The following is a 24944-nucleotide window of genomic DNA, read 5'->3' as shown; positions in this document are numbered from 1 at the left end:
AGTTAAAGTTAATTACCCACACTCATTATAAAAAAAACTCCTTATAAAAGTTAAACAATTTTAAATCTTAGTGCATAAACGTGTTATTTTTGACAAACTATGGGGACTAAAAAAATGTTATTACATCTTATTTTGTTATTATCAGCTTACATACCATGCATCCTTAATTTATCTATGTTGACTTTTCCTTTTTTTTTTAATATTCAAGTTTATATCACCACCATCAAACTTATTAAATGCATCGTGTTGCTAATCGTTTACCTACTAAAGAAAACTATATATTCACCATCAAATTTTCCTAGAATTTAGTTAAAAAAAAGTATAAGATACAATGATCTATGATTTACGTAAGTCGTTACTTGTTAGGAACTTTATTATTGAAATTTAGTATGCAATAATGACTAAAAAACCAAGTAGACACGTAACGAAAACCACTAAATTAGCTACCAAGTATTTCCCTCCGTCCCATTTTAAATGTCCATTTTTTCATTTTTGGCTGTCCCAATTTAAATGTTATTTCTATACATATAAATTCAATTTTCAATTGTGCCCTTACTATTACATATACTAGATGTTTTAGCCAAGGAAGAAAAATGGATTTTAGCCATAATAACTTAAAGGACATTAATTTTATTTTACAGCTCATAAAATAAAACGATCAAACATTTCTTAATTTATGTGTTTTGGTTCCCATGACATTTAAAATGGGACGGATGAAGTATTTCAATATTGATAATATGAATTATAGCACGAGCAGTAAGGATGAAAAATGAAATCAAACTCTTCTCCAAAGACGCCTTCTCCTATCCAATAGACACGCCTTTCCGCATGGGCGGCTTCCACACTCTCTTCCCATCACGTTTGCAGACGACCTTCCTCTTTTTCCTCCTTTCCCTATGTACTACGAATAATGAGAGACACGTTAATTGGAGGAAGTTTAACTACCATGATACCATCAAACTCTACTGAACCAACAACATGCAACTTAGGACACATCTATATAAAGCATGTAAATATGGAAACATGATCAGATACATTTTAATACATTTTATTTTAAACTTGAAAACAGTGAGAACTAATTTGCTGTTACTATTAAGTTTATTTTTATAGGTGTTTGCTGTTATTTTTTTGTTCGTATATGCTAATTTTAATTATGAGACATTATAAGCATTTGATGATTTATTTTGTTATTATTAGATTTTTTTCTTTTGTTGTTATAAGTTTTTGTTATTATTTTGTTCTTGATTTTGATTCTTTTGTTGTAATTTTTAGGTTATTTATATTGTTATTAAAAATTATTGTTTATGTATATTAGTATTTTAGTTGGTATTGTTTCTTACGTTATTATTTTTTTTTTATAAATTTGTATTACTTTTTACGTTCTCATATTAAAATTAAAATGTATATGAACCTACTCATGTAAATATGTGCAATAGATAACCTGTCAAACTTTTCAAAATCTTCATTTTCCCATAACCAAAACCTCTTGAAATCAACAAAGCCTAACAAAAGTCTCCACCAAACATTTGGGGACCTTTAAGAAAAATATTCAATCTATAAACTCAATGTATAAACTTACAAAAGCACAAGGGGTCCAAATATAAAACACACGTCCAGACCTGCTAACCAACTCGTACATGATACATTAAATCTTGTACATGTCTAAAAACAAGCAAATCTCATCTCTACAACAAAACTTGATCTATTATAAGTAGTCCCTTTCATTCCATCTCATGTAACACCCCCACCGCCCATACAAACTAAAATGAGCACACTTTCATCTTTATCGTCTTCTTCCCTGACTCTTGATCTTCTTGTTTATGTTTGTTTACTTATAATCACCATCTTATCCTCGTATTATTTGAATATATTATGGTTGAAGCCCCAAAGATTAAGAAAGAAGCTTGAAAGGCAAGGAATCAGAGGGCCAAAACCGTCTTTTCCATATGGGAATGTGGGTGAGATGCAGAAAATCCAGTCTGCTGCAATCTCCATGAAAGCTTCAAGGTTCATCAATGGATCAGATTTTGTTGGTGATGACTATACTTGTATTCTCTTCCCATACTTTGAACAATGGAGGAAACAATACGGTATGTTACACCTTATCATGCACTTACTATTATTTGATAAATATTTATTATAAAATACTTATATAAATTGATTTTAAAATGGCTAACTCACACGCCAGTAATTTGAAACATATACCTTATATTTTATTCCATTGTTAACTTTTTGTATTTGTGGTTTAGTAATAGGAATCGTAAGAGTTTAATCGGTTGGATCGACTGACTTAAAAACCCTCTTTGATATAATTTTTGTTTTGTTTTTTTCCGTCTATGATAGACATGCTTTAGTTATATATCTCAGCTTTTATAAAAAAATTCACAAAACTCATTAATTTTGCTTATAAATCTATTTTTTTATATATTTATAAAAAGTGTATAAATGAATTTATTGAACAATTACAAAAAAAAATCAAAATGATATTTTAACTTATATGAAATACATTTAAAGAAGCTATAATATGCAATAAGTATGTTTTATGGCTTTTTAAGATACTTAACCTTGAATCATTTGTCGTCTCTTATTAAAGTTTGAAGTTAAGTTGTTTTATTTAGTTTGAACTTTGAACTAAAATATAAGGCAAAGATATATTAGCTACAAAGTTCATGAAAAATTCATGATCAATCTATGTACTTTACCTTTATTCTTCTAGGGTTTGACATGATTGATAAGATAAATAGATAATTGTGTTATTCATATGTCAATGATTCCGTTTAAATGGTTAAGTGGTTAAGGTGAAACATATAAAGAGAACTTCAGATAGAGAGAGAAGGTTTTCTCGTTTATAATGGCTCGTTAGTTATCCAAATAAGTTTTAAAAGAATTTTGTGTTTTTCATATATCATTATATAGTTTGCATTTTAATTAATCGAATAGATTTGATCATTCCACTTCGTTCACGTGTCATGACACTAGGTAACTTGTTAAACACACCTTTTTAACTAGTTAGCCCCACATGAATTAAAAGGAAAATTCATTTTTTGACATATATAACAATACTAATTTTTTGCTGACTTTTTTTATCATAATATTATTATATAGAAACATAGATATTACATCAACGACACTAATTAAATATAACCAAATAATGAAAGATTCTTTTAATAATCAAGTGTATATAACCAAATATACTTATAATCAGGAGTTACTTGAATATAATAATAAAATATTTGTGATGGCCAAATTGATGCTCAACGATCAACAATATTATATTGATGTTTAAATGTCACCGATATTTGCATACTCAACGATCAATAATATTATATTGATGTCTTTAGTAGTATAATATTTGAATACTTCGGTGACTTAAGATAAACTGTACACTTTCTTGATGAAGAGACACGTTGTGTGGGACATAATGAGATGTTGTAGTTTCATAATTAGTGTCATTCTATATATCGAAACAAGTTCTTTCTCTAGAGAAATCTTATATATATATATATATATATATATATGATGAATATCATTACAGAACCCTTAAATTATTTAAGAACTTCAAGGATTTATTGAAAACTAACGTTTTTTATAAAATAATTTGTATGTTCATGTTATTTGAGTGTAGTTTCATCATTTTGTATATTTATATTTACGATTACAGTTTTGAAAATTAGTTTTTATACATATCTATGTTTTATTTTACACCTATGTAAATTTGTTAGGACATAAATTTTACACATATGTAAACTTGTGATTTATATATGTAATCAAAATTTTTTATATAAAATATGATAAAACTACTTTTAAATAAAGTTAGTATATAAAAAAATTTAAAAAATGTTTGATTGTTTAGAGTTCCTAACAGTTCTTAACGTTTTTGGAGTTCTTAAATGATATCAACCATATATATATATATATATATATATATATATATATATATATATATATATATATGGGAGGGTTATTCTAAAAAGAAGTAGTTTCCTAAGAAGACTATGAATAAATTATAGCCATTAGATCATGTTAATCAATGATTGAGATTTAAAATTACTAATAACCGACATAGTTTCCTAGAATTGCTCTTTCACCACAATAATCGATATAGTTTCCTATGATTATTCTTTCACCAAAGGTTGTAATGCTATATGTCAAAAATATATCGGTTCTTACCATTCTTAGAAAACTCTTTATTTTTATTTGAACTCTAAGCCACCAGATTGTTTTATTTGTAAATGCAAGTTTCTCATGCATTTAATTGAATTCACGTGTATGAGTCTCACCAAACCTAGATAACCTTTAAATGAGTTATAACATCTCATTATATTAAAAATTAATCTCACCAAAATTATGATATGAAAATCTTATAAAATAGGGATATACTAAAAATTAATATTCGATTTAATATATATATATATATATATTTATAACTAAGAAATATTTTATACTAAAAAACACAAGCGGTTCATGGGTCTCACCAAAGCCAGATAGCTTTTAAACGAGTTATAACATCTCTTTATTTGTAAAACTATTTCATCATCAAACCCTAAGTATATTATTAACTTCCTTACAATAAATATAATTAAACTAAAAGAAAATTGTGCAAAAATGTAAAACAACTTTTGTAATACGGGGATAAAAGCTAGTAACATATATTATATTCCCACTTTCTTGTGTGTTGATGTTTTAAATATATATATAAACGAAACATTTAAAAGCTTTTATGTTGCTTCTCACATCATCGCATGCCATCATATTACTTTTTTTTCTTTTGTAAATGGAGTCTTCTTATGCATTTTACTCGAATTCATGGGTATTGGTCACACCAAATCCAGATAGCCCTTAAACGGGTTATAACATCTCATTACATAAAAATTAATCTTACAATTATTTAATATGAAAATCCTACAAAATAAAGATATAGTAAAAATTAATATTTGATTTTTAAAAAAAATATTATTTATAATTAATAAATAAGTTTATAGCAAAGAAATAATTGGTCACACCAAATCCAGATAGCCCTTAAACGGGTTATAACATCTCATTACATAAAAATTAATCTTACAATTATTTAATATGAAAATCCTACAAAATAAGGTTATAGTAAAAATTAATATTTGATTTAAAAAAAAAAATATTATTTATAATTAATAAATAAGTTTATAGTAAAAAAATAAGCGGATCATTAGTCTCACCAAACCCAGATAGTTTTTAATCCGGATTATAATATTTCATTTATTTCTGAAACCTTTTTATTTTCAAATCCTAAATATATTATTAACTTAGTACAATAAATAAAATTAAAATTTAAAAATATATATATAAATATTACAAATGAATAATGTAAACCAATAATAATGTAAATCAACTCCTCTAATACTGGATATAAAAACTAGTAAATATATATTTAAAATATTCGTTTATATTGACATACAAAATATGATATATGATTATAGTCATCTAAGTTGTCTTTTTCGATTTTGGCAAAACAAGATGGTCCCTATACCCACATGACTGCCCACACATGACACATGAGTAAGTATTATTTTGCTATAATTTGTCAATATATATCATCATTTGATTTTTATATTAATTTGAAGAAAACATGTTTAACTAACGAAATTTTTCATAGATATTTCGAAAATATTACAATCTCAACACAAGACACATTGACAGTCACCAATCACCATGGTTATTTCTTAACTATTGAAAAAAAAAAACTTGAAGTCGTAAATTAATATGTTTAGACAATATCAATGGTGATATTGTTGGATATTACTACCAGCCAATAACGTAATAATGACACAAGAAAAATAGTCGGGTTACCGTATACAATTACTTTATATATGATTGTACTTGATAAAATTACTTTATATAGATATATTTTTTGTTTATAACAAAGTTGTTTTTCCATCTACCAATGGATAATACTAGGAGCATGTTGTATATTGACTGACCTATTGGTACACTGTTTTCTTTTTCATGAAAGAGATGTTTCAATGTTCCTCAGTGTCTGTTTCTTATTTTTATTTTATGTTCCAAGACGAATACAAAAAAATAGAAGAGAAAGTCACGTGGGTCTAGTTACAACTTGTGTACCAGACAAGGCTACAACACTATAAATAAAAGAAAACAGCTGTGAAATTTATAACTATTTTAACAAAATCTCAACAACTTAAATTATTGCCTATATTTTAACTTACTAATATTTAAGTTTTTCATTAATAGGTGACATCACCTTCATTTAGAATTAAAATATTAAACAGGCCCTACAAATTTGAACCTAATTAAAAACTTTATTTTTCTAAGGATATCATCTTATAATAAATTTTAGTTTATATTAAAATATCTCTCAATGATGAGATATTAACAAAATTTAACAATTACCACCTAGTAGAGCGCACTTTTTTTCTTTTATTTAACTTAAAGTTAAATCCATTACGCTCTTGTTAAATAATTGTTTAGTTAAAGTCTCACACGTTCACTATTTGTATGAATGTGACGTAATATACCAAAATGGATTCCAATTTCCAAACGCCTCACAGACAAGGCGATCTGAAGATTTTCTCAATAATTTGTTATAAATATTTATAGTCCCCCGTTAGAAAGATATATGTTTTATAAACTTAAAAGTATGTATCATCGATCCATCACCTTTCCTTTTTCATCTTATCTGTTAATTTACAAGTCAACTTAGCTAGGTTTAGTTTATAAGGTACAAGTCAACTTAGCTGCGCATGCTATATTGCTATAATACTTGAGATGTTTATTTGAATTTCCTTTTTATATAATGAGCTGGGTGGAATATTGGTACTGTTGTTTGATGTGATAGTGTGATATATATATGTCTTGTTGCTCCTTCTTTTCCTTTTGGCCATGGAATAATGCAATGCAAATATTATGTTTCAACTTTATGTCTCCACCTCCGATCCTCCATATTTATTGCCTACTAAATAACCACAAATTAATTCATACTTAAATAGTTTAATTACTTTGGAGCTTTTGGTAATATGATGAACTCATAAAGGATCTTTTTTGAAATATCCTAACGATAATTATCTACGTTGAGTTGACTATTTGTTCCTCATACATACATTGAATGTTACTTAAAAGGGGGGAAAAAAAAGAAGCCTTTTTTTAATATTCTTATAATCGATATATATCTTCTAGCGTTAATTATTAATATGAATTATGAAACTCCTAATTGGATAGATTAGATCTAAACTTGAGATCTAATTCTAAGGTCTTAAGGTTATATATATTCTTAAACAAACTGATTGGCCAACGAAAATAACTAATTGAAAGCATCCACAACTTAATGCTAATCAAGATTTCACACGTGTCATTCTCTTGGCTGACTATATTTAAATGCATCAACTTTTTTTTTGTTTCAAATGAAAGTCCAAATGGTTGGGTTAAGTTGACCCGAAACACTTGTTTTCCAACAATTTCAAAATAACAATAATAACAACAACAACAACAATAATAATAATAATAATTGGATTGCAAATTAAACAATTTTCTAGTTGAGAACGCACATTAACTATTGTGTTTTAACCATTTTTTGTCGATAATTTAAAGGTGTTAAAAATTAATACACGTCCTTGGTTTTTTTTTCTTAAAACACAATAATTAAATAAGTTGTATGTCTTGAGGAGTTGAGGACACGCATATTGTGAATCTTTTGACTCGTTTCCTTTTCAGTCATAGTTTTTCTACCCGTTCGAACTAATAGAGATATATCATAATTTGTGTGTTATTAAAAGTGTTTGGATGCAGGTTCAATATTTACATACTCAACAGGGAATAAGCAACACTTGTATATAAATGATCCTGAACTGGTTAAGGAAATGAACCAGTCCATCACACTTGGACTGGGAAAACCTTCTTACATCACCAAAAGACTATCACCTTTACTTGGAAATGGTATTTTGAGATCAAATGGCCATTTTTGGGTTCACCAGAGGAAAATTATTGCCCCTGAATTCTTCATGGATAAAGTCAAGGTACATTGTTCCTTTTCACTCTTATCCCACCAGACAAACTCCATGCATGAACTTATAGCTGTAGAGGTTCATAACGCAATCCTATCATTAAACAAAGGGTTAACAAAATGATAATGATACGATCGTGTCATAAACTTATAGTGTACAATCTTTTTCTTAATTAACTAGGGTATGATGGGGCTCATGCTGGAATCGGTCGAACCACTTTTGCCAAAATGGCAAGCGTGCATTGACGTTCAAGGTGATCTAAAAGCCGAGATAAGAGTTGACGATGATCTGCGGGCAGTTTCCGCAGACGTGATCTCAAGGGTATGTTTTGGAAGCTCTTACACCAAAGGCAAAGAGATATTCTCCAAACTTAGAACCCTTCAAAAAACCATCTCCTCTAAAGGCATGCTCTTTGGCCTTCCTACTCTCGGGTAAGTTTCAACAATGTTTATAGAAACCGTTACAAAAGTACCCGAGAATTGAAAAGTTTATGTAAAACAGACAAAAGAAGGATGTGAAGAGTTTGGAAAAAGAGATAGATTCATTGATTTGGGAGGCTGTGTGTGAAAGAAAATGTCAAGAGGCATCATTGTTGAAGAAAGATCTTTTGCAAATGATCTTGGAAGAAGCCATGGACCATTTTGCAAGTAAAGAAGAAAGCAGGCATTTCATTGTTGATAACTGCAAGAATATTTACTTTGCGGGACATGAATCGACGAGTGTGGCTGCATCATGGTGCTTGATGTTGTTAGCTTTGTATCCACAATGGCAGACCCGTATCCGTGATGAAATGTCCCAAGCGTGTCCTAATGGCTCACTTGATGTGGACTCACTTCCTAAGTTGAAATCGGTAAAGTCCATAACCATTATTACACCAGTTTTATTTTAGTTGTTTATCTGGCTGTGAAGGGATGGCAAATTCTAACATGACATGAAAACAGTTAGGTTTTGGGTTGTCATATCTAACCCGTTTAATAAACTTGTTTAAACCATTTATTAAAACTCGATTTAACCAGTTTATAACATGATTACAGCCGGCCAACCCGTTCAACATGTTTAGAAACATAGGTTAAACAGGTCGTGTTTAGGTTTAACTATTTAATTTTACGGGTCGTTTTCAGGTTGACCTGTAGGTTAAACGCTGGCCCAACAGGTCAACCCACCAACACTTAACCTATTTTTACAGCAAAATTAACAAGTTTATAACTTGATCACGTTTGACATGTTTAGATAAACAACTTAAATGGGTTGCGTTCGTGTTGACCTATTTCATATAATGGGCCGTGATCGGGTTACCCATTTAACAAAAAGGTAGATCTAACAGGCCAACCCGTTAACCACTCGTCTAACCCGTTTATTACATCCCACCAACTCAATTAACAAGTTTACAGCTTGATTACTATCCGCAAACCTATTTGACACATTTAGAGAAATGGGTTAAAACTTAAAAGATCTGAAGTGTACCTGGGCTAGGATTGATGTTTTTGACACAAATAAACAAACGGGTCGTGTTCAGGTTGAAAATTTAACCACCCAACCTGACGCAATTAACACCCCTAATTTCAATAATCAAAAACCACATAATCATTTTCAAACTACACCTATGCAGGTAACAATGGTGATTCAAGAAGCAATGAGGTTGTTCCCACCAGCAGCATTTGTGTCAAGAGAGGCACTAGAAAGGACACAAATAGGACACTTAGACGTGCCCAAAGGCGTCTGCATATGGAGCTTGATCCCGACACTACACCGTGACCCTGACATATGGGGACCCGATGCCCATAAATTTCAACCCGAGAGGTTCGTTAACGGTGTAATCAAAGCATGCAAAGCCCCCCAAGCTTATGTCCCGTTTGGAGTCGGTGCTCGGTCCTGTTTAGGCCGAAACTTTGCAATGGCTCAGTTAAAAGTGGTCATCTCACTTATCACTTCTAAGTTCACATTTTCTTTATCCCCAAATTATCAGCATTCTCCTGCTTATAGAATGACTGTACAACCAGGACACGGTGTCAACATCATCATTCAAAAGTTTCAATAGAGAGATGATATTATTGTATGCATTCTAATGTATAACATGTTTTGTAGAATCAAGTTGTTTTGATATAATAATTACAAGCATACATAAAACATTAAAACTTTCTATAGGGTTTCTTTGATGCATGTTGGATGAAGATCATAGCCACAAACATGACACGAAAATGCCCAAAACGCCCCTCGTTTCTTGCAGAAATCACAGATGTATGCTTTTACCATATCGAGTTTAAGAACATGTTCGTGCTTAATATCTTTAACTTGTTGAGGTAATCCATCTTTGTGTAAAAAACGAGCGTAAAAAATGTAAACTAATGAATATAGTGAATGTAAATGAACAGATTTAAACGATCGAACGTAAACGAACATTCACGAACATAAATGAGCGAACGACGCATGTGTTCATGTTCATGCTCATTCATTTCAGTTCGTTTACAGGTCTACTCCCTGTCTAGCTTAATGTTATGCATGTACCAACACACATCCAACCAGAAGGACACACTGAAATTTAATCATACAAGTTGCATCAGTAGTTCCTGCTTTATGATTCAAGTTAGCGAAGACTGAAGAACAAAGACAAAAAAAAACACAAATTTCTTGATCAACTACCCGAGTTAATTTATCAAACCAGTGAGATAATAGAAGTATTTGCAACTTTAGTATAAGATCATGAAATAGATAATTTTTCTCTAAAAAATTCTGATCAGCTTGAAAGTTTTGGTGGATATTCCAAATCTGGCACTGCAAACAACCATGCCATCAAGTAAATGAATTAAAAGAGGGTGCTTTAAACTTAAATCAAGTTTAGTAAAAAAAACTTTCATTTTTTTCATGAATTCTTTTCATACCTTCTGTTCACCAGATAAAAGATGGTGAATTCCTTCTTGTTCCATGATAATCTTGAAGTTCTGAGTGCAAAAGTCAGCAGATTCACAGGCATCTCCTCCCATGGCACCTTGATATAATAAAATTCACTTCAATTAACTTTCTTGATATAGCAGGAGATGTTATCCAACCTTGTTTTTCTTGATTGCTTGTGGTTCACTCTATTTAGCTTGAGAATATATATTATTTTGAGTTTATCAGCATGGTATTTGAGGATATTCTGTTATTCCCATTTGAAAATCAATGTTGTGTTTTCATCAGGTCTGCAGACTTTCAAGTCTTGGGATTGGTCTTTCAAACTTTCACAAGCAAATTACCATTTTGCCCTTGTAATAGAATATTACAGCTGATTGAATTTTGTACCAATGATCACTTTCACTGAGGATCAACTTTATCGAGCAACATGCGACGTGGGATTAAAGACCGATATTATCTTTTAGCAGAAATTATCAGGGGCCACTGATAATTTCTTATCTTGTTATGCCCATTTGAAACTCACTGTTGTGTTGCACACTTGCACCAGGTTACGCAAACTTTCTAGTCTTTAGATGGTCTTTCTAACTATCACAGTTAAATGGGAAAGTTACAGTTTTGCCCTTGTAATAGAATACCCCATGATCACTTTCATTGAAGATACGACCATCACATTCTGTTCATTTTCCCTCGTTCGTCACGTTTGCGCCTTTGCGCCACCTTAGTGTCGACTCAGTTTCCTCCATTATTCAATCTCACCACTCAACCCGTGTTATACCTCATTCTCCACAATTCCATTTTATTTAATAACAAAAGGAAATAAAAAGAAAAGACAAAAACAAAAAACATGATTGGATAAGCGATCAAAGGACCCGAGCGACCCTCATTTGCACCTCGTCATTCTCCATGGGCACGGTGTTCCCTTTCCCTCGTATAGTCATTCTCATACCGGAGGGTGTGGAATGAGGCATACCGCTCAGCCTAATGACGAAGATCCTGTCTTGGCATTTCATCAAACACACCCCACTGAAATTTACCTATTTTTATCAACTTGGGATCATGATCGAGTAACATGCGATAAAAGTTGAGCCACAATAGATGTGGAATTAAAGACATGGGTCCCACTTCTTATCTTGTACTTGCAGTGGATATTAAATCACATTTTCCGATTGATAGCAACCGTTCTGATTAAACCCTAAAATATTATTATTATTATTATTATTATTATTATTATTAATTAATTACCACACACTTTTTATTTTACTGAACTAAAATGGCGATCATTAGTTCCCAAACCCTAACTCCGGCGAAAATACTCAACAACCAGAAGCCATCACTCCGGCAACGGCACCGGCGGCCACCGATGCCACCCATTCTCATATCCACGAAGCTGTCAGACGTAAACCCGGTTCAATTACAAGATCTCTGTAACACCTGCAACCACTCGTTCCACCGGTTCCCTAATATCCTTCCCGACGGACGAGTGGAGCCGGTGGCCGTCGATAAACTCCGGCTAGCTCTCGCGCACAGCTCCGTCGTGGTGTCTGTTTTCTCCAAGCCGGAGCTTGTTACCGCGTCGCCGGAATCGGTCACCGGCAGCGATTGGTACCGGCGAATGATTCCGTTGACTCCTGGTAGTGGACGGTTGGTTGGGTTCGGTAGAGCTGTGTCGGATAGTGCGTTAACTGCTTCGATTTATGATGTCATGGTATAAACTATAAACCCTAGACTTATGATCAATTTGGTAGTTTAATTCAAATACTTGTTATTTGGTAGTTTAATTCTTCTTTGATGGATAAAAAAAATCTATATGGATTATGATTAATTTGATTTGGGTCAAAATTCTTGTATGCGCATGGGTCGGGTTGGTTATGGGCTAAAACTGAATAAAACCCGGAAATGGCAGTGCTAAGGTTTATGAAATTTTGGTTTGGGTTCGGTTTGATTTCGTTTGCCTCATTTAGACTTGAAGGTTTTGGGATGAATTAAAAAGGTTGGTCAAAAATAACGAATGTGGCCTAATTTGTTTGTTAGTTAGGAGATTAGTATACATTTGAGGTTAAAATATTTGGGTTATATATTAAACTGTAAAAGTCACAAAAAAATTAAAATAAAAAATAAAAACCAACAAGTTCAGTTCGGCTTTTTTGGTTTAGTTACACGCAAAACCGAGTCTGAATAAAGCAAATCGTCAGTTTTTGTTTCGGGTTGGTTATTTCGGTTTTTATGTTTTCAGATCTTTTTTTTTGGGTTACATACTTACATGCAAACCCCTAGAATTTGATAATTAGATTCAGTTATTTGAATATATGTTCATGTAATCTTGTATCAGTTACTTTGTAGGTAATCCCTCCATTACAGGGTCGAGGAATCGGGCGAATGATTCTTCAAAGGATCATAAGGTTTGTAAATTTACAGAATTCATGTTATGGATACGGTTTGACCAAAAAAGTCAAAGTTTTGTTTTTTTTTACTTTGGTTGCAGATTGATTTCAGGTAAAGGTATATATGAAATAGCAGCTCTATGTTCTGATCAAGAAATGTAAGTTTGATGCAAATCAGATGTTAAATATTTAAAACAAGTAAGATGGAAGAATATGCATCACGTTAACCAAAGTATGAATTTGTGTAAATTACCCTCAGGAGTTTCTTCAAGGCATGTGGATTCGGAGATGATATGCTTGGATCTACAACAATGATGTATACTAGGAGTGGTAATGATTTGGTTGTGAGTGCTGGTAGGAAATTACTAATGGTTCCATCAGTTAGGAAACCTTAACATCATCTCAATCAAACAACTGATGTTTTGATTGATGTATATCATTAAATTAAACATATTAATTTATTACTTATAGCATTTGATTTGTTAGGAGTCAATATGATTCTCATCTTCATGGAGGATATTTTAACATAGCCATTAGAATCTGGCACTAGAAGATCCACGGGTCACACCAATACCCTGCTAGTCAATGGGCTCCTTAAGACGTAGATTGCAGTATAGCCTTTGAAGGGTTAAATAACGTTTAACATTGCGTCACCTCTTAAAAGTTGCCAGGATTATTTTTATTTCGTATTTAAGGTAGCTCAAATGTTTGTATCTTTGCCTTGCACATGAGGGTTAACAAAAGCGCCTGGTACATATTTTTAAGTTCCGATACGTGGTTTTGGTAGTTTTTGTTTCATGTTATAAAATCTCTGGTTCATGAACATACTCTTGTCTCTCCTTGAAATGAATCCAACAAGAAAGATTGAATCTTTAAACACCAAGAAGACCAATTCCAAGACTTTCTTGGCATTAAAATAAAGCACCCTTTTGAGATGATTCAAATTAGCTTTGTTTTAGTACATGATACCTCGTCGGCTCCTATGTCCCAAAGCTTTGTTTTTAGTAGGATTGATATTGCTATTCAAAAGAGGTTTGCGACGCAGCTTGTTGCCACTTTATTGTAATTGTTTTTGAATTTAATGCATGTTTATTTCTATTTAAAAAAAATAGCTTTCTTTAATTCATCTTTTATAAAAATAAATAAATAAATGAAATCAAATTCCTCATAGCCTTTTCTTGATCCATTTCAACACTCCAAAAATGGTCAAGTTTAGGTGGAAATAAGCTTATTTCCTGCCAGAGTAGTTGCAAGAACTTCCATCACTATGGAGTCTCCAATTCTTTGCTGTCATTAAAATAAAGCACCAAAGCTGATGCTTCTAGCATTGCAAACCCCATATGAAAACCAAGTTTTTGGCTCCGATTGATACTTCAGATTCCAGAGTTATAACATTTTTGGTCCACTTCCTAATTATCTAAATCACCAAACATGTATCTATCAACTATCAAGCTTCAAGCATCATTTGTTTGGGCCACTGCATTGTGTAGAAGCATATGCAAGTATTAACATCTTTTTGGGCCACGGTTCAACATGTGAAATCATGTCATTTTTCAGAAAGCCCAACAATAACAGCTATCACTTAGTTATCACTCACTCATCAGTTATCAAAGTGAAATATTGACTTTATTAATATTGGTTAATTACTGAATCTTTGATAGGTGTATATGACAACAGCAATTAAATTTGGGTTACTTCGGCCTTTTGATACAAATTTTCTTTTGCCAAAACTAGTAGGATACTAGTATATGTTTTTCTCGCATATCAAGGTTGAAGAAAAAAAGTATATTTCTCATAGATCAGGTTTAAATATAATGGATGACAACTTTAAGTTAAGTTAGATATAAAAATGAGTTGAGACTTCGTTTTTAAGTGATAAGTTCTCGCTATCCTCGTTTTGGTGATGTGGTTAGGTGGCTTGGGTGTAAAATAGAAGGTTAAAGGTTTAATCCATGTAAAGTATAAGATTTAGTAGTTAAAACAAACCAATAAGAAAAATGATAAGCTCTCGGCAGATACATTTCATGAGCACTAAATATTTGACTAAATGCTAACTGTTAAGTGATGGTGATAGATGGGGTCATGGGGACATGAAAAGACACAATTCAATGAAAATGAGAACGACATAATTTATGGAAGAGCAAATAGGTACGGGTATCAAATTCGGTATTAATTCAATACTGACTTGATGTTTAGGATTGGAATGATACATGTACAGTTTGGCTTGGTAATTCCCGAATTTTGTCTTCGGTACCGTAACACGGTACCATTACCGGACCGAGATTTTCGTTACTAGTACCAAGATTTTGAAAAAATCAGGAACAAAATTTTTGGTACCGGTACCACTTTGGTATCGAGCTAATCCCTAATATGATCAATAGTAGGATGTGCAAATTTTTAAATGGTGTCCTTAATTTTCTTACACAATACACATTTTACAAATTAAAACCCATGATGATCGGATGGTCAGCCCATCAGACCTTTAGTGATACAAATAGTCGTTCAAAAAAAATCCTCCCATGATAGGTTATACATTTTGAACGATTCTAGATAGGGATGACAATGAAACCCGAACCCGATGGGAAAAGTCGAAACCCGACATAAATGGGATGGGGATACCCGACCCATTAGGGTTTGAGACGAGTTTGGGATTAGTTTTAAAATTTTTCGCGGGTTTGTGATTTCTAATATACTCGATTACCCGATAACATAAACCCATTTATCCGATTATACACCCGATGTACCTGATATAACTTATTATATTATCTATATCTATACCGTATATAATATATGATACATGGCCAAATTAAGACACCTACTTTTTAAGTAATTTACAACTTGTAAATCTAGGGACAAACTTGTTCATTCAAAAATATGCATAGAAATAGTTACAACATTGCCCCATCAACTTTTGTAAATTTTTTTTTTTACAACTTTGAGCCTTAATCTTTACCCATGTATTCTTTTTTATTTTAGTTGTAACCAACTTCCCACTAACGATTTTCCAATGTCCGTAACTTTTTCATACGCTAATATATATATTTTTTTAAAATTATATCATAAAAATGAGCATTTTATTGTCTTTAATTTGCATATGGTATTGCTATAGTTTTTTTTAAACAAAAAAACTAACATGTTATGTATGGGCGTTCACAATTCGGTTTTAACGGTTTCTAAGTTAAACTATGAGTCAAACCGTTGGTTTGATTTTTGTTATTGAAAACCAAAACTGAACCGTCGAAAGTTTAAACCGAATCGTTACTAATGGTTTGGTTTCACGCATAGTGCTTCAATAATAAGTTTACAGTCTGGTCCGTTTTATATGGCCTATTTTTGATATAAACTGTAAACCGAACTGTTTGCTATGGTTTGAACAATAAAAAACCAGCTAATAAAAAGTGGTGATTGGTTTAAACATTTTCAAGGTTTCAAACAAACCTTGAACATCCGTAATTGTTACATGATTACTAGGATTTTTGTTTCCCGTCGCATCGTGTGGGCGCCCGTCTAGTATATATAATATATTCCAAATATATTATTTATCGAAACTTGTTTATGTTAACTATTTAAGATATTTTATCTTTATGGTAACCGTCTTTGTAATCGATTAGTTATATTTTGTCCAAACCCAACAGGTTTTGAGGCGGATATACCTGACGAGTATTTTATTAAAAACCGAAACCCGACGGGTAATTACCCGATTAAAACCTGATGGGTTTGGGATAAACTTTAATAATCAGGTATGAATTTGAGAATACCTAAACCCGACCCATTATCATCCCTAATTCTTACCACAAGATGACAAGACAAGAATCCAATAGATTATATCTTCCACCGAGTCATTTAATTGTACAGGCTTACTATTAAACACCAAACTACATCTAGTTTCTCACAAACATCAACACATTAAGAGACAATGAAACATTGTGGCTTTCTTCTTAGGAAACCTCATGAAATTATAAACTCCAAAAAGTATCGAACACTAAACCCATAAACCGACGGAATCAAGCACCAACACAACATTACTTACCAAATGCCTTAGGCTAGGCCAGCCCAAATTACAAAAAATAAATATTCCAACCAATCCCCCCCACCCCCCAAAATCTTTTCAACTTAATCACACATCTTGTATATAACACGTTACCTAAAACAATTAACAAAACATTTAATTCTTTTAATGACAATACTTTAAACGTGCTAAAACTTAAAACATACAGATCTGAGATACCAAATAGGGGCGTGCAAATGGGTTAGACCCGCAAGACCTGATTCGGACCCAGACCCGTTTACTGGTATTCTCAGGACCCAATCATCGACCTTATTGTAAATAACCAAGTCTAATTAGTCCAAATCTCACAGGTCTTACCCGATTTGTCTCAATAAAAAATGGCCAGACTCACAAGACCTAACTCAGATCAAATCCGTTTAATGAAATAGTTAGAACCAGGTTTGATTGAGGTTAGGTCTAGACATACTCCCGTCTAGGGATGAGATCGGGACCGGGACCGGTCGGTAATGAAGGTAAAAATTTGAGAAATACAGGTCCCGTATCAATATTAAAACTCAAAACTTTTATACCAATTCGATACCAGTACCGATTATCCGATTTTGCTCGTCCCTGCTCCCTTCTTACCCATACCTCGGTTACAACGATCTTAAAACTTATAAAAAAAGTCACATCATTTATCCACTCTCTCTCATCCAAACCCAATAATATTCTGTAAAAATGGAAGCTTTGTTATGCCGGAAGCTGGGCGACCCAACAACGCCACCAGATTCATCGGAAACCACCGCACTCACCGTCTCAACAACTCACCCTGTCCCCACACTCACTTCACCCACTTCAGTTCGGGTTCGAATCAAGTCCACCAGCTTGAATTACGCCAACTACCTTCAAGTTCTCGGCAAGTACCAAGAGAAATTCGCCTTACCCTTTATCCCCGGCTCCGATTACTCCGGCGTAGTTGAATCCGTCGGCCCAAATGTTACCAAGTTCAAAGTGGGCGATCCTGTTTGCTCGTTTGCGGGTCTGGGTTCTTTCGCCCAATTTATTGTTGCCGAGGAGAAGGATTTGTGAGTGATTGGTTCGGTTCGGTTTGGGTCGGTTTTGGGCTAAATTCGAACGTCGGGTTATGAATTTTTGGAAAGAGTATTGTTTCGGTTTTGCCATTTGAGCTTTTGTCTGAAAATAAATTGGCCAAAAATATGACTTTGGGCGTAAATAATTTTGTTAATTGAAAACTATTGATTATCATACATTTGAGCTAAAATATTTTAGTTACCTATTTATTAAGTTTATATAAACTATTACTAATAATAATAAAAGGTTTGGTTTTACGAAAACATAAAACCGAACCGTTTGTTTTTGTTTTTTGGTTTGATTTTTTTGGGTTTTATGCGCACGCCTAGTTAAAATTATGTGCTGCTCTGTTTGATTAAAATTTTGGCTCTAATATTGAGTTTTGTTGAGAAATTGAAGGTTAAGAGTACCTGATGGGTGTGATCTGGTGGCTGCTGGTGCACTTCCAGTAGCATATGGAACATCTCATATTGCATTGGTTCATAGGGCTAACCTCAAATCTGGTCAGGTATTGTTACAGATGTCTTTAGAGGTTTTAAATACTGTGTTTATTTAACCGTTTTTATATGATTTTTAATATTCAGTGTGAACGATAAGATGTAAGTGTAACAAACTCTAATATACGATATACATGACTAAGCTACCCTTAAGTTCGAACTGTCTAACATTCGGTTTGTTTTATTCATCTTCCATGTTACCATCAATGTGAAAAAGGATGATATTATGATCAAATTTAGCATATTTTAAAACAAAATATGGTTTTAATATGCCTTATGTTATGTTCCATTTTTGCATTTGAAAAACAAGTTTGATAAAAAAAAAAGTGTACATGTTTAATTTTCCAATGCAAAATATTTGTGACATTAGTTTTGCTCTAACAAGTTTTTTTCAGTTTTGTCTTGTAAAGGGCCTGTTGGATATTTGATTATTTGTCAAATACTCAGCTAAGTTAAAAAAACTGTATTTCTTTGTGGGCCTGTAAAAGAACCATGCGTTCAGTGAAGCGTTTGTGAACTGTTCGGTAGAAAGTTTGTTTATTTAGTTAAACTAAAGAACATGAGCACTTGTCTTGTTCGTTCATTTATGTTTGCTCATATACACTCGTTTCGTTCATTTATGCTTGTTAATTTACATGTGCTTTTTGTTTGTTCGTCTATACATTCAGTTAAGGTTTTTTAGACCCGCTAGAACTTAGTCTAGTTCTATTAGTTTTTTTGGCCTGATAGATTGATGTTTGCGTTTAATTTTAATTGGTGTGTGCTCGGTTTATGTTTGTTCATCTATGTTCAGTTTTGTTCATTCGTTTATGTCTGTGAACCGTTTATTTATACTATTAACAAACGAATGCGAACACACTTGCTTTCTTAACAAACAAACATGAGCAACAAAACCCCGTTCGTTTAATTGTTTGTGTTTGTTCGGTATGTTTGCAAGTCTAGTTTTTTGAGACAGAGGGTATATAACTTAAAGGTAATATATGACTAGTAAGGTAAACCAGTTAAAATAGGGTAGTTTAGTCATTTATATTGTATACGAGTACCATATTGATCACATATATCGTATAATCTTTTTGATTACATTGTTATATTATAAGCAGGTATTGCTAGTTCTTGGTGCAGCTGGAGGTGTTGGTCTTGCAGCGGTTCAAATAGGGAAAGTTTGTGGTGCTACTGTCATTTCTGTGGCTAGGTGTGTACCTCTATGTAAATTCTCTTTACTGCCCTTAACTTTGGCCAAATATGCATTGACCCTGTTTGACCTCTCAGAGGAGCTGAGAAAGTGGAGTTTTTAAAGTCAACGGGCGTGGATCATGTTGTTGACTTGAGCAAAGGAGGTGTTATTGAAAGCGTGAAGGCGTTCTTGAAATCAAAAAAGCTCAAAGGAGTTGATGTTTTATATGATCCAGTTGGAGGCAAGCTTACAAAAGAAAGCATGAAGATGTTGAACTGGGGTGCACAAATTTTGGTTATCGGGTTTGCAAGTGGCGAGGTCCCGGTTATTCCTGCTAATATTGCTCTTGTTAAGGTGAAAATGATCAAGAAAGGCTGTTTTTGTTTTAATGTTTATTATTTGTTAATACACGCGTAAAGAAGTAACTAAACTTAATCTCATTTGTTTAGAATTGGACAGTTCATGGATTGTATTGGGGGAGCCATAAAATCCATAATCCAAGTGTACTTGAAGATTCTTTAAAGGAGTTGTTATCTTGGTTGGCAAGAGGATTAATTAAAATCTACATTTCTCATTCATACAAGCTCCAAGAGGTACTAAGTATTAAGTATTAACAATTAATTTATTGAGCTTAAATAATGAGTTATATTATTGTTACAAGTGATAAAGATAAGATAAGGTTTTGGATATAAAGCTAGGGGCGGCAATCTCTGACACGACCCGAACCCGACACAGAAAAATATAGGTTTCGGGTCAGCTTAGACGACCCGTTATCTTAAACTGGTCAACCAGAACACGACTCATTTAAAAAACGGGTCAACCTGAACACGACCCATTTAAAAAACTGGTTGACCCATTTAAAAAAACTGGTTGACCTGTTAACCCGCTTGATAACTTTAGAGAAGTTAATATTTAAATTTTAGAGATAAATATACAAAAATAATTAGGTCTGTCACAAATTGCTAAAATGTTTATATGAATAAGAGTAATTAATTGTTTAAATAGTTACTAAGTCACTATATTACTCATATTCGTAAATGATCGAAAAATGAGTTGACCCGATTCACGACACGGCACGACACGAATATATGGGTTGGGTTAGGGTGGAATAATCTTAACCCGTCAACCCGAAACTCATCATCCCGTCAATCCGACGCGATTGACACCCCTATATAAAGCCATGATGAAAAGAGAAATTAAGTGTGTAAATGTTGTTGGCAGGCAAATCTTGCATTTTTGGATATCAGGGACAGAAAGGTAATTGGGAAGGTGATGATTACTTTTGATGATCCCAAAGTCATTACTTCTTCTAAGCTCTAGACTAGTGTATGAAGATGGTGGCAGCAACTTTATGTAATATTAATAGAAAATAAGTGACAAAATTATAGTTTTTGTTTCCCTTTTTATATGAATTGTTATGAATTATTGATGAATGATGGGTGACACAATTGTCAAACACCTTTATTCACACGAACACTTCAAGTGAAATACAATAGTTTAGATTGTCGGTAGTTTACTTTTTGCACAATAGTTTTGGCCTTATAAATAGAATGTATTTGTACGAAGGTTGATATCCAGAAGTAACAAAAATATCATATTGTTTACTCAGCATATTTCTTAGTTCAATTATTACTTCGAAAATATTGTTATAATTAGGGCTAATATCATAACACGTTATCAGCACGAGCCGCTTATATCCTAACCAAGAAAGGTAATAGACACAAAGGTATCTACATAAGCATCATAAACACTTCTTTAATTATGTACATTAGATATATATCTATGTATATACATATACTAACTAATATACTAAGTAATAGCAATAATGTGTATAAACATTGTTATTAAAATTTGATAACTATTCTAACTTTTATTTATATATGCACACTAATATCTCATTTAGAAGTTAGATTTATTTACACTAACAATTCTATTCTTATTATTATGCATACTAATTATATATTTTATAAAATAAACTGTATTTAATATCTTATTTATTTACTTTAAAATAATTAATATACACACACACATACAAACGGTAATGTTACCGTTATAAAACGGTAATATAACCGTTGTAAAAAGGTTATAAATTTTCACTATAAATAACCAATCATTAACCCCATTTCATTTACAACAAACATTCTTCTTATTAAATTTATTCAAGATAAAGTTCTCAAAATGATTCACCCGGTTTTACTGTTGGTCACTATAATGCTTATACTACTTCTCATTCTAATTTTTAATCTCCCATCTGAAGATTTCGGCATTTTCTTTTTCTTTTATATGTTTATAGCTCTACCAATGTATTGTATCTCATTGTTGATTGATATATATGGATTCTAATATTTATCTTATTATTTGCTCTATTATGTTTAGCAACAAAATGTCAAATATAGCAAAACTCGAATTCCCTGCACTCAACATTTCTGGAGAAAATTATATGTCTTGGACAGCAAATGTCAAAAGACATTTAAAATCTATGGATGTGTTAGACGCAATCCAAGAATACAATGATTGCTCTGACCAGGATTAAGCAAGAGCTGATGTTTTCATCCATAAACATATTGATGAATTATTACAGCATGAGTATTTTAATTATGATAACCCATATATGATATAGGAAGATTTGAAAAGCAGATTCGGTCATCTAAGGGAAGTTTTACTTCCTACTTCTAGAGATGAATGGAACAGTCTTAGGTTCCAAGATTTTAAGAGGGTAAATGATTACACCTCTGCTTTATACCGAATTTGTTCAAAGCTAGAATTTTGTGGGTATCCCGTAACAGAGGAAGAAAAGTTAGAGAAAACTTTCTCCACGTTTCATGCATCAAATATAAACTTGCAAACACATTATCGTTTGCAGAATTTTAGGAGATACTCTGATCTAAATGCATTACTCCTTGTAGCAGAGAAAAATAATGAATTATTGATGAAAAATCATCAATCTCGTCCCACGGGTTCATTAGCAATACCAGAAGCACATGTTGCTCACAAAAGTTCTCATAAAAATTCTGATCATAAATGGGAACAAAGTCGAGGATGAGGCCGTGGACGTGGTCATTTTGACAAAAGGCATTTTAATGATCGTAAGCATCCATTCAAATGGAACAATAACTCTTACGGTCGTGGTCGTGGCCGTGGTCGTGGTCGTAACCAGAGAGCCAATAATTATCATGTCCCACACAATACCAATTCTAACCACCAAAATAAATGGAATGAAGCTGGTAGGTCCGAAAACAATGGCACTTCATGTTTTAGATGTGGAAGTACAAACCACTGGGCAAAGGCTTGTCGCACAGCTCCACATCTGTGTGAACTGTACCAAGCCTCTCTAAAAGGAAAAGAGAAAGAAGTGAACCATGTTGATAACTTTAATAATATCAATGCTGAGCTGAGCGTTGAAGACTTTGGGGTAGAACTTTGAAACAAAGTTGCTTGACTACTATAATTAGATGCAGTTATTAAGTGTGTTCTCATTATCTTTAATTATGTAGTTCCTCTTTCATATACTACTTGTGTTTCAATTAAATAAAGTTCTTATTAAAATATCATATGTCTTCGTTATACACTTATTTTTTTTTCTTAATATTTTTTCAAGATTTAAAATGAAAATCACCGGAGCACAAGATCAAACAAATGAAGAAGATATATGTATAGCGGATAGTGGAGCCACGCATACTATACTTAGATCCAAAAAATATTTTTATAAACTGAAACCAACAAAAGGTATCATCAATACAATATCAGGTCCTACAAACTTGATAGAAGGAGTGGGAAAAGCTAATTTAACATTACCAAATGGTACAAAGCTCAAAATAGAAAATGCTTTATTTTCCCCAAAATCAACAAGAAATTTGTTGAGTTTCAGAAACATATATCATAATGGATATGATACTCAGTCAAGGACTGTTAGTAATGAAAAATATTTGCATATCATAAGCAAAGATCAAATATTGGAAAAATTGCCAATGCTCCATTCTGGTTTGCATTATACATATATAAATGTGCCTCAAGCACATATGGCAGTCAAAGAAAATTGTTGCGATTCTGGTATCATAAACTTATGGCATGACAGATTAGGCCATCCAGGATCCACAATGATGAAAAGGATCATTGAAAATACACATGGGCATCCACTGAAAGGTCAAAAGATCCACAAAATAGATAAAATGCCTCAATGTACATCTTGTTCTCTTGGAAAATTAATTACAAGGCCTTCGCCATTAAAAGTCGATAAAGAAACACCAATGTTTCTTGAAAGAATTCAAGGTGACATATGTGGACCAATTCACCCACCATGTGGACCATTTAGATACTTCATGGTCTTAATAGACGCATCCAGCAGATGGTCTAATATCTCTTTATTATCGACTCGTAATGTTGCTTTTGCAAAATTTCTTGCTCAAATTATCAAATTACGTGCACATTTTCCGGATTATACCATTAAAAGAGTAAGGCTTGATAATGCGGGAGAATTTACATCACATGCTTTTGATGATTATTGCATGTCTATGGGGATTGTTGTAGAACACCCTGTTGCTCATGTACACACACAAAATGGCTTAGCCGAGTCGTTGATTAAACGCCTACAGCTAATAGCTAGACCATTAATAATGAGGACAAAACTCCCTGTTTCTATTTGGGGTCATGCAATTATGCATGCTGGATCATTAATCCGCGTGAGACCAAGTGCAAATCATAAATACTCTCCCACACAACTTGTTTCTGGAAATGAGCCAAATATCTCTCATCTTAGAATTTTTGGTTGTGCTGTGTATGTTCCTATTGCACCACCACAACGCACAAAAATGGGTCCCCAAAGAAGGTTGAGAATATATGTTGGATATGAAACATCTTCCATCATAAGATACCTTGAACCTTTAACAGGTGATGTATTTACAGCACGTTTTGCTGATTGTCATTTTAACG

At 32.6% G+C, this 24944-nt stretch overlaps 3 protein-coding genes across 3 annotated transcripts; all 3 read left to right on the top strand.

Moving 5' to 3' along the window:
• The first annotated feature begins 1623 nt into the window (after window positions 1-1623).
• On the top strand, window positions 1624-10298 carry LOC143607734 (cytochrome P450 714A1-like). Its single transcript, XM_077083077.1, has 5 exons — window positions 1624-2090; window positions 7777-8003; window positions 8172-8422; window positions 8493-8841; window positions 9601-10298. The coding sequence occupies exons 1-5, from the start codon at window positions 1766-1768 to the stop codon at window positions 10027-10029; spliced, it is 1581 nt and encodes a 526-aa protein (XP_076939192.1). The 5' UTR covers window positions 1624-1765; the 3' UTR covers window positions 10030-10298.
• Window positions 10299-12105: 1807 nt separating this feature from the next.
• On the top strand, window positions 12106-13725 carry LOC143607735 (GCN5-related N-acetyltransferase 3, chloroplastic-like). Its single transcript, XM_077083078.1, has 4 exons — window positions 12106-12588; window positions 13224-13282; window positions 13366-13422; window positions 13524-13725. Exons 1-4 carry the CDS (start codon window positions 12154-12156, stop codon window positions 13657-13659), a joined length of 687 nt encoding a protein of 228 aa, XP_076939193.1. The 5' UTR covers window positions 12106-12153; the 3' UTR covers window positions 13660-13725.
• Window positions 13726-17948: 4223 nt separating this feature from the next.
• LOC143607733 (uncharacterized) lies at window positions 17949-21408 on the top strand. The gene is made up of 6 exons (XM_077083076.1): window positions 17949-18337; window positions 18744-18852; window positions 19942-20033; window positions 20111-20369; window positions 20465-20608; window positions 21237-21408. Exons 1-6 carry the CDS (start codon window positions 17991-17993, stop codon window positions 21333-21335), a joined length of 1050 nt encoding a protein of 349 aa, XP_076939191.1. The 5' UTR covers window positions 17949-17990; the 3' UTR covers window positions 21336-21408.
• Window positions 21409-24944: the final 3536 nt, after the last annotated feature.

Source organism: Bidens hawaiensis, unplaced genomic scaffold (assembly GCF_021521415.1).
Source record: "Bidens hawaiensis isolate Kalapana, Puna unplaced genomic scaffold, B.hawaiensis_p1.1 tig00086025_1, whole genome shotgun sequence".
NCBI lineage: Eukaryota > Viridiplantae > Streptophyta > Magnoliopsida > Asterales > Asteraceae > Bidens > Bidens hawaiensis.
Note: the sequence above shows the minus strand (reverse complement) of the source record. Positions and strands in the feature narration are given on the sequence as shown.

Coding starts and splice junctions, on each gene's coding strand:
- LOC143607734 (XM_077083077.1), top strand. CDS start 1,766: ATGAGCACACTTTCATCTTTATCGTCTTCTTCCCTGACTCTTGATCTT. Junction 8,423..8,492: donor TTTGGCCTTCCTACTCTCGG/GTAAGTTTCAAC, acceptor TATGTAAAACAG/ACAAAAGAAGGATGTGAAGA. Junction 8,842..9,600: donor CACTTCCTAAGTTGAAATCG/GTAAAGTCCATA, acceptor ACACCTATGCAG/GTAACAATGGTGATTCAAGA.
- LOC143607735 (XM_077083078.1), top strand. CDS start 12,154: ATGGCGATCATTAGTTCCCAAACCCTAACTCCGGCGAAAATACTCAAC. Junction 12,589..13,223: donor CTTCGATTTATGATGTCATG/GTATAAACTATA, acceptor GTTACTTTGTAG/GTAATCCCTCCATTACAGGG. Junction 13,423..13,523: donor CTATGTTCTGATCAAGAAAT/GTAAGTTTGATG, acceptor AATTACCCTCAG/GAGTTTCTTCAAGGCATGTG.
- LOC143607733 (XM_077083076.1), top strand. CDS start 17,991: ATGGAAGCTTTGTTATGCCGGAAGCTGGGCGACCCAACAACGCCACCA. Junction 18,338..18,743: donor GTTGCCGAGGAGAAGGATTT/GTGAGTGATTGG, acceptor GAGAAATTGAAG/GTTAAGAGTACCTGATGGGT. Junction 20,609..21,236: donor ATTCATACAAGCTCCAAGAG/GTACTAAGTATT, acceptor TGTTGTTGGCAG/GCAAATCTTGCATTTTTGGA.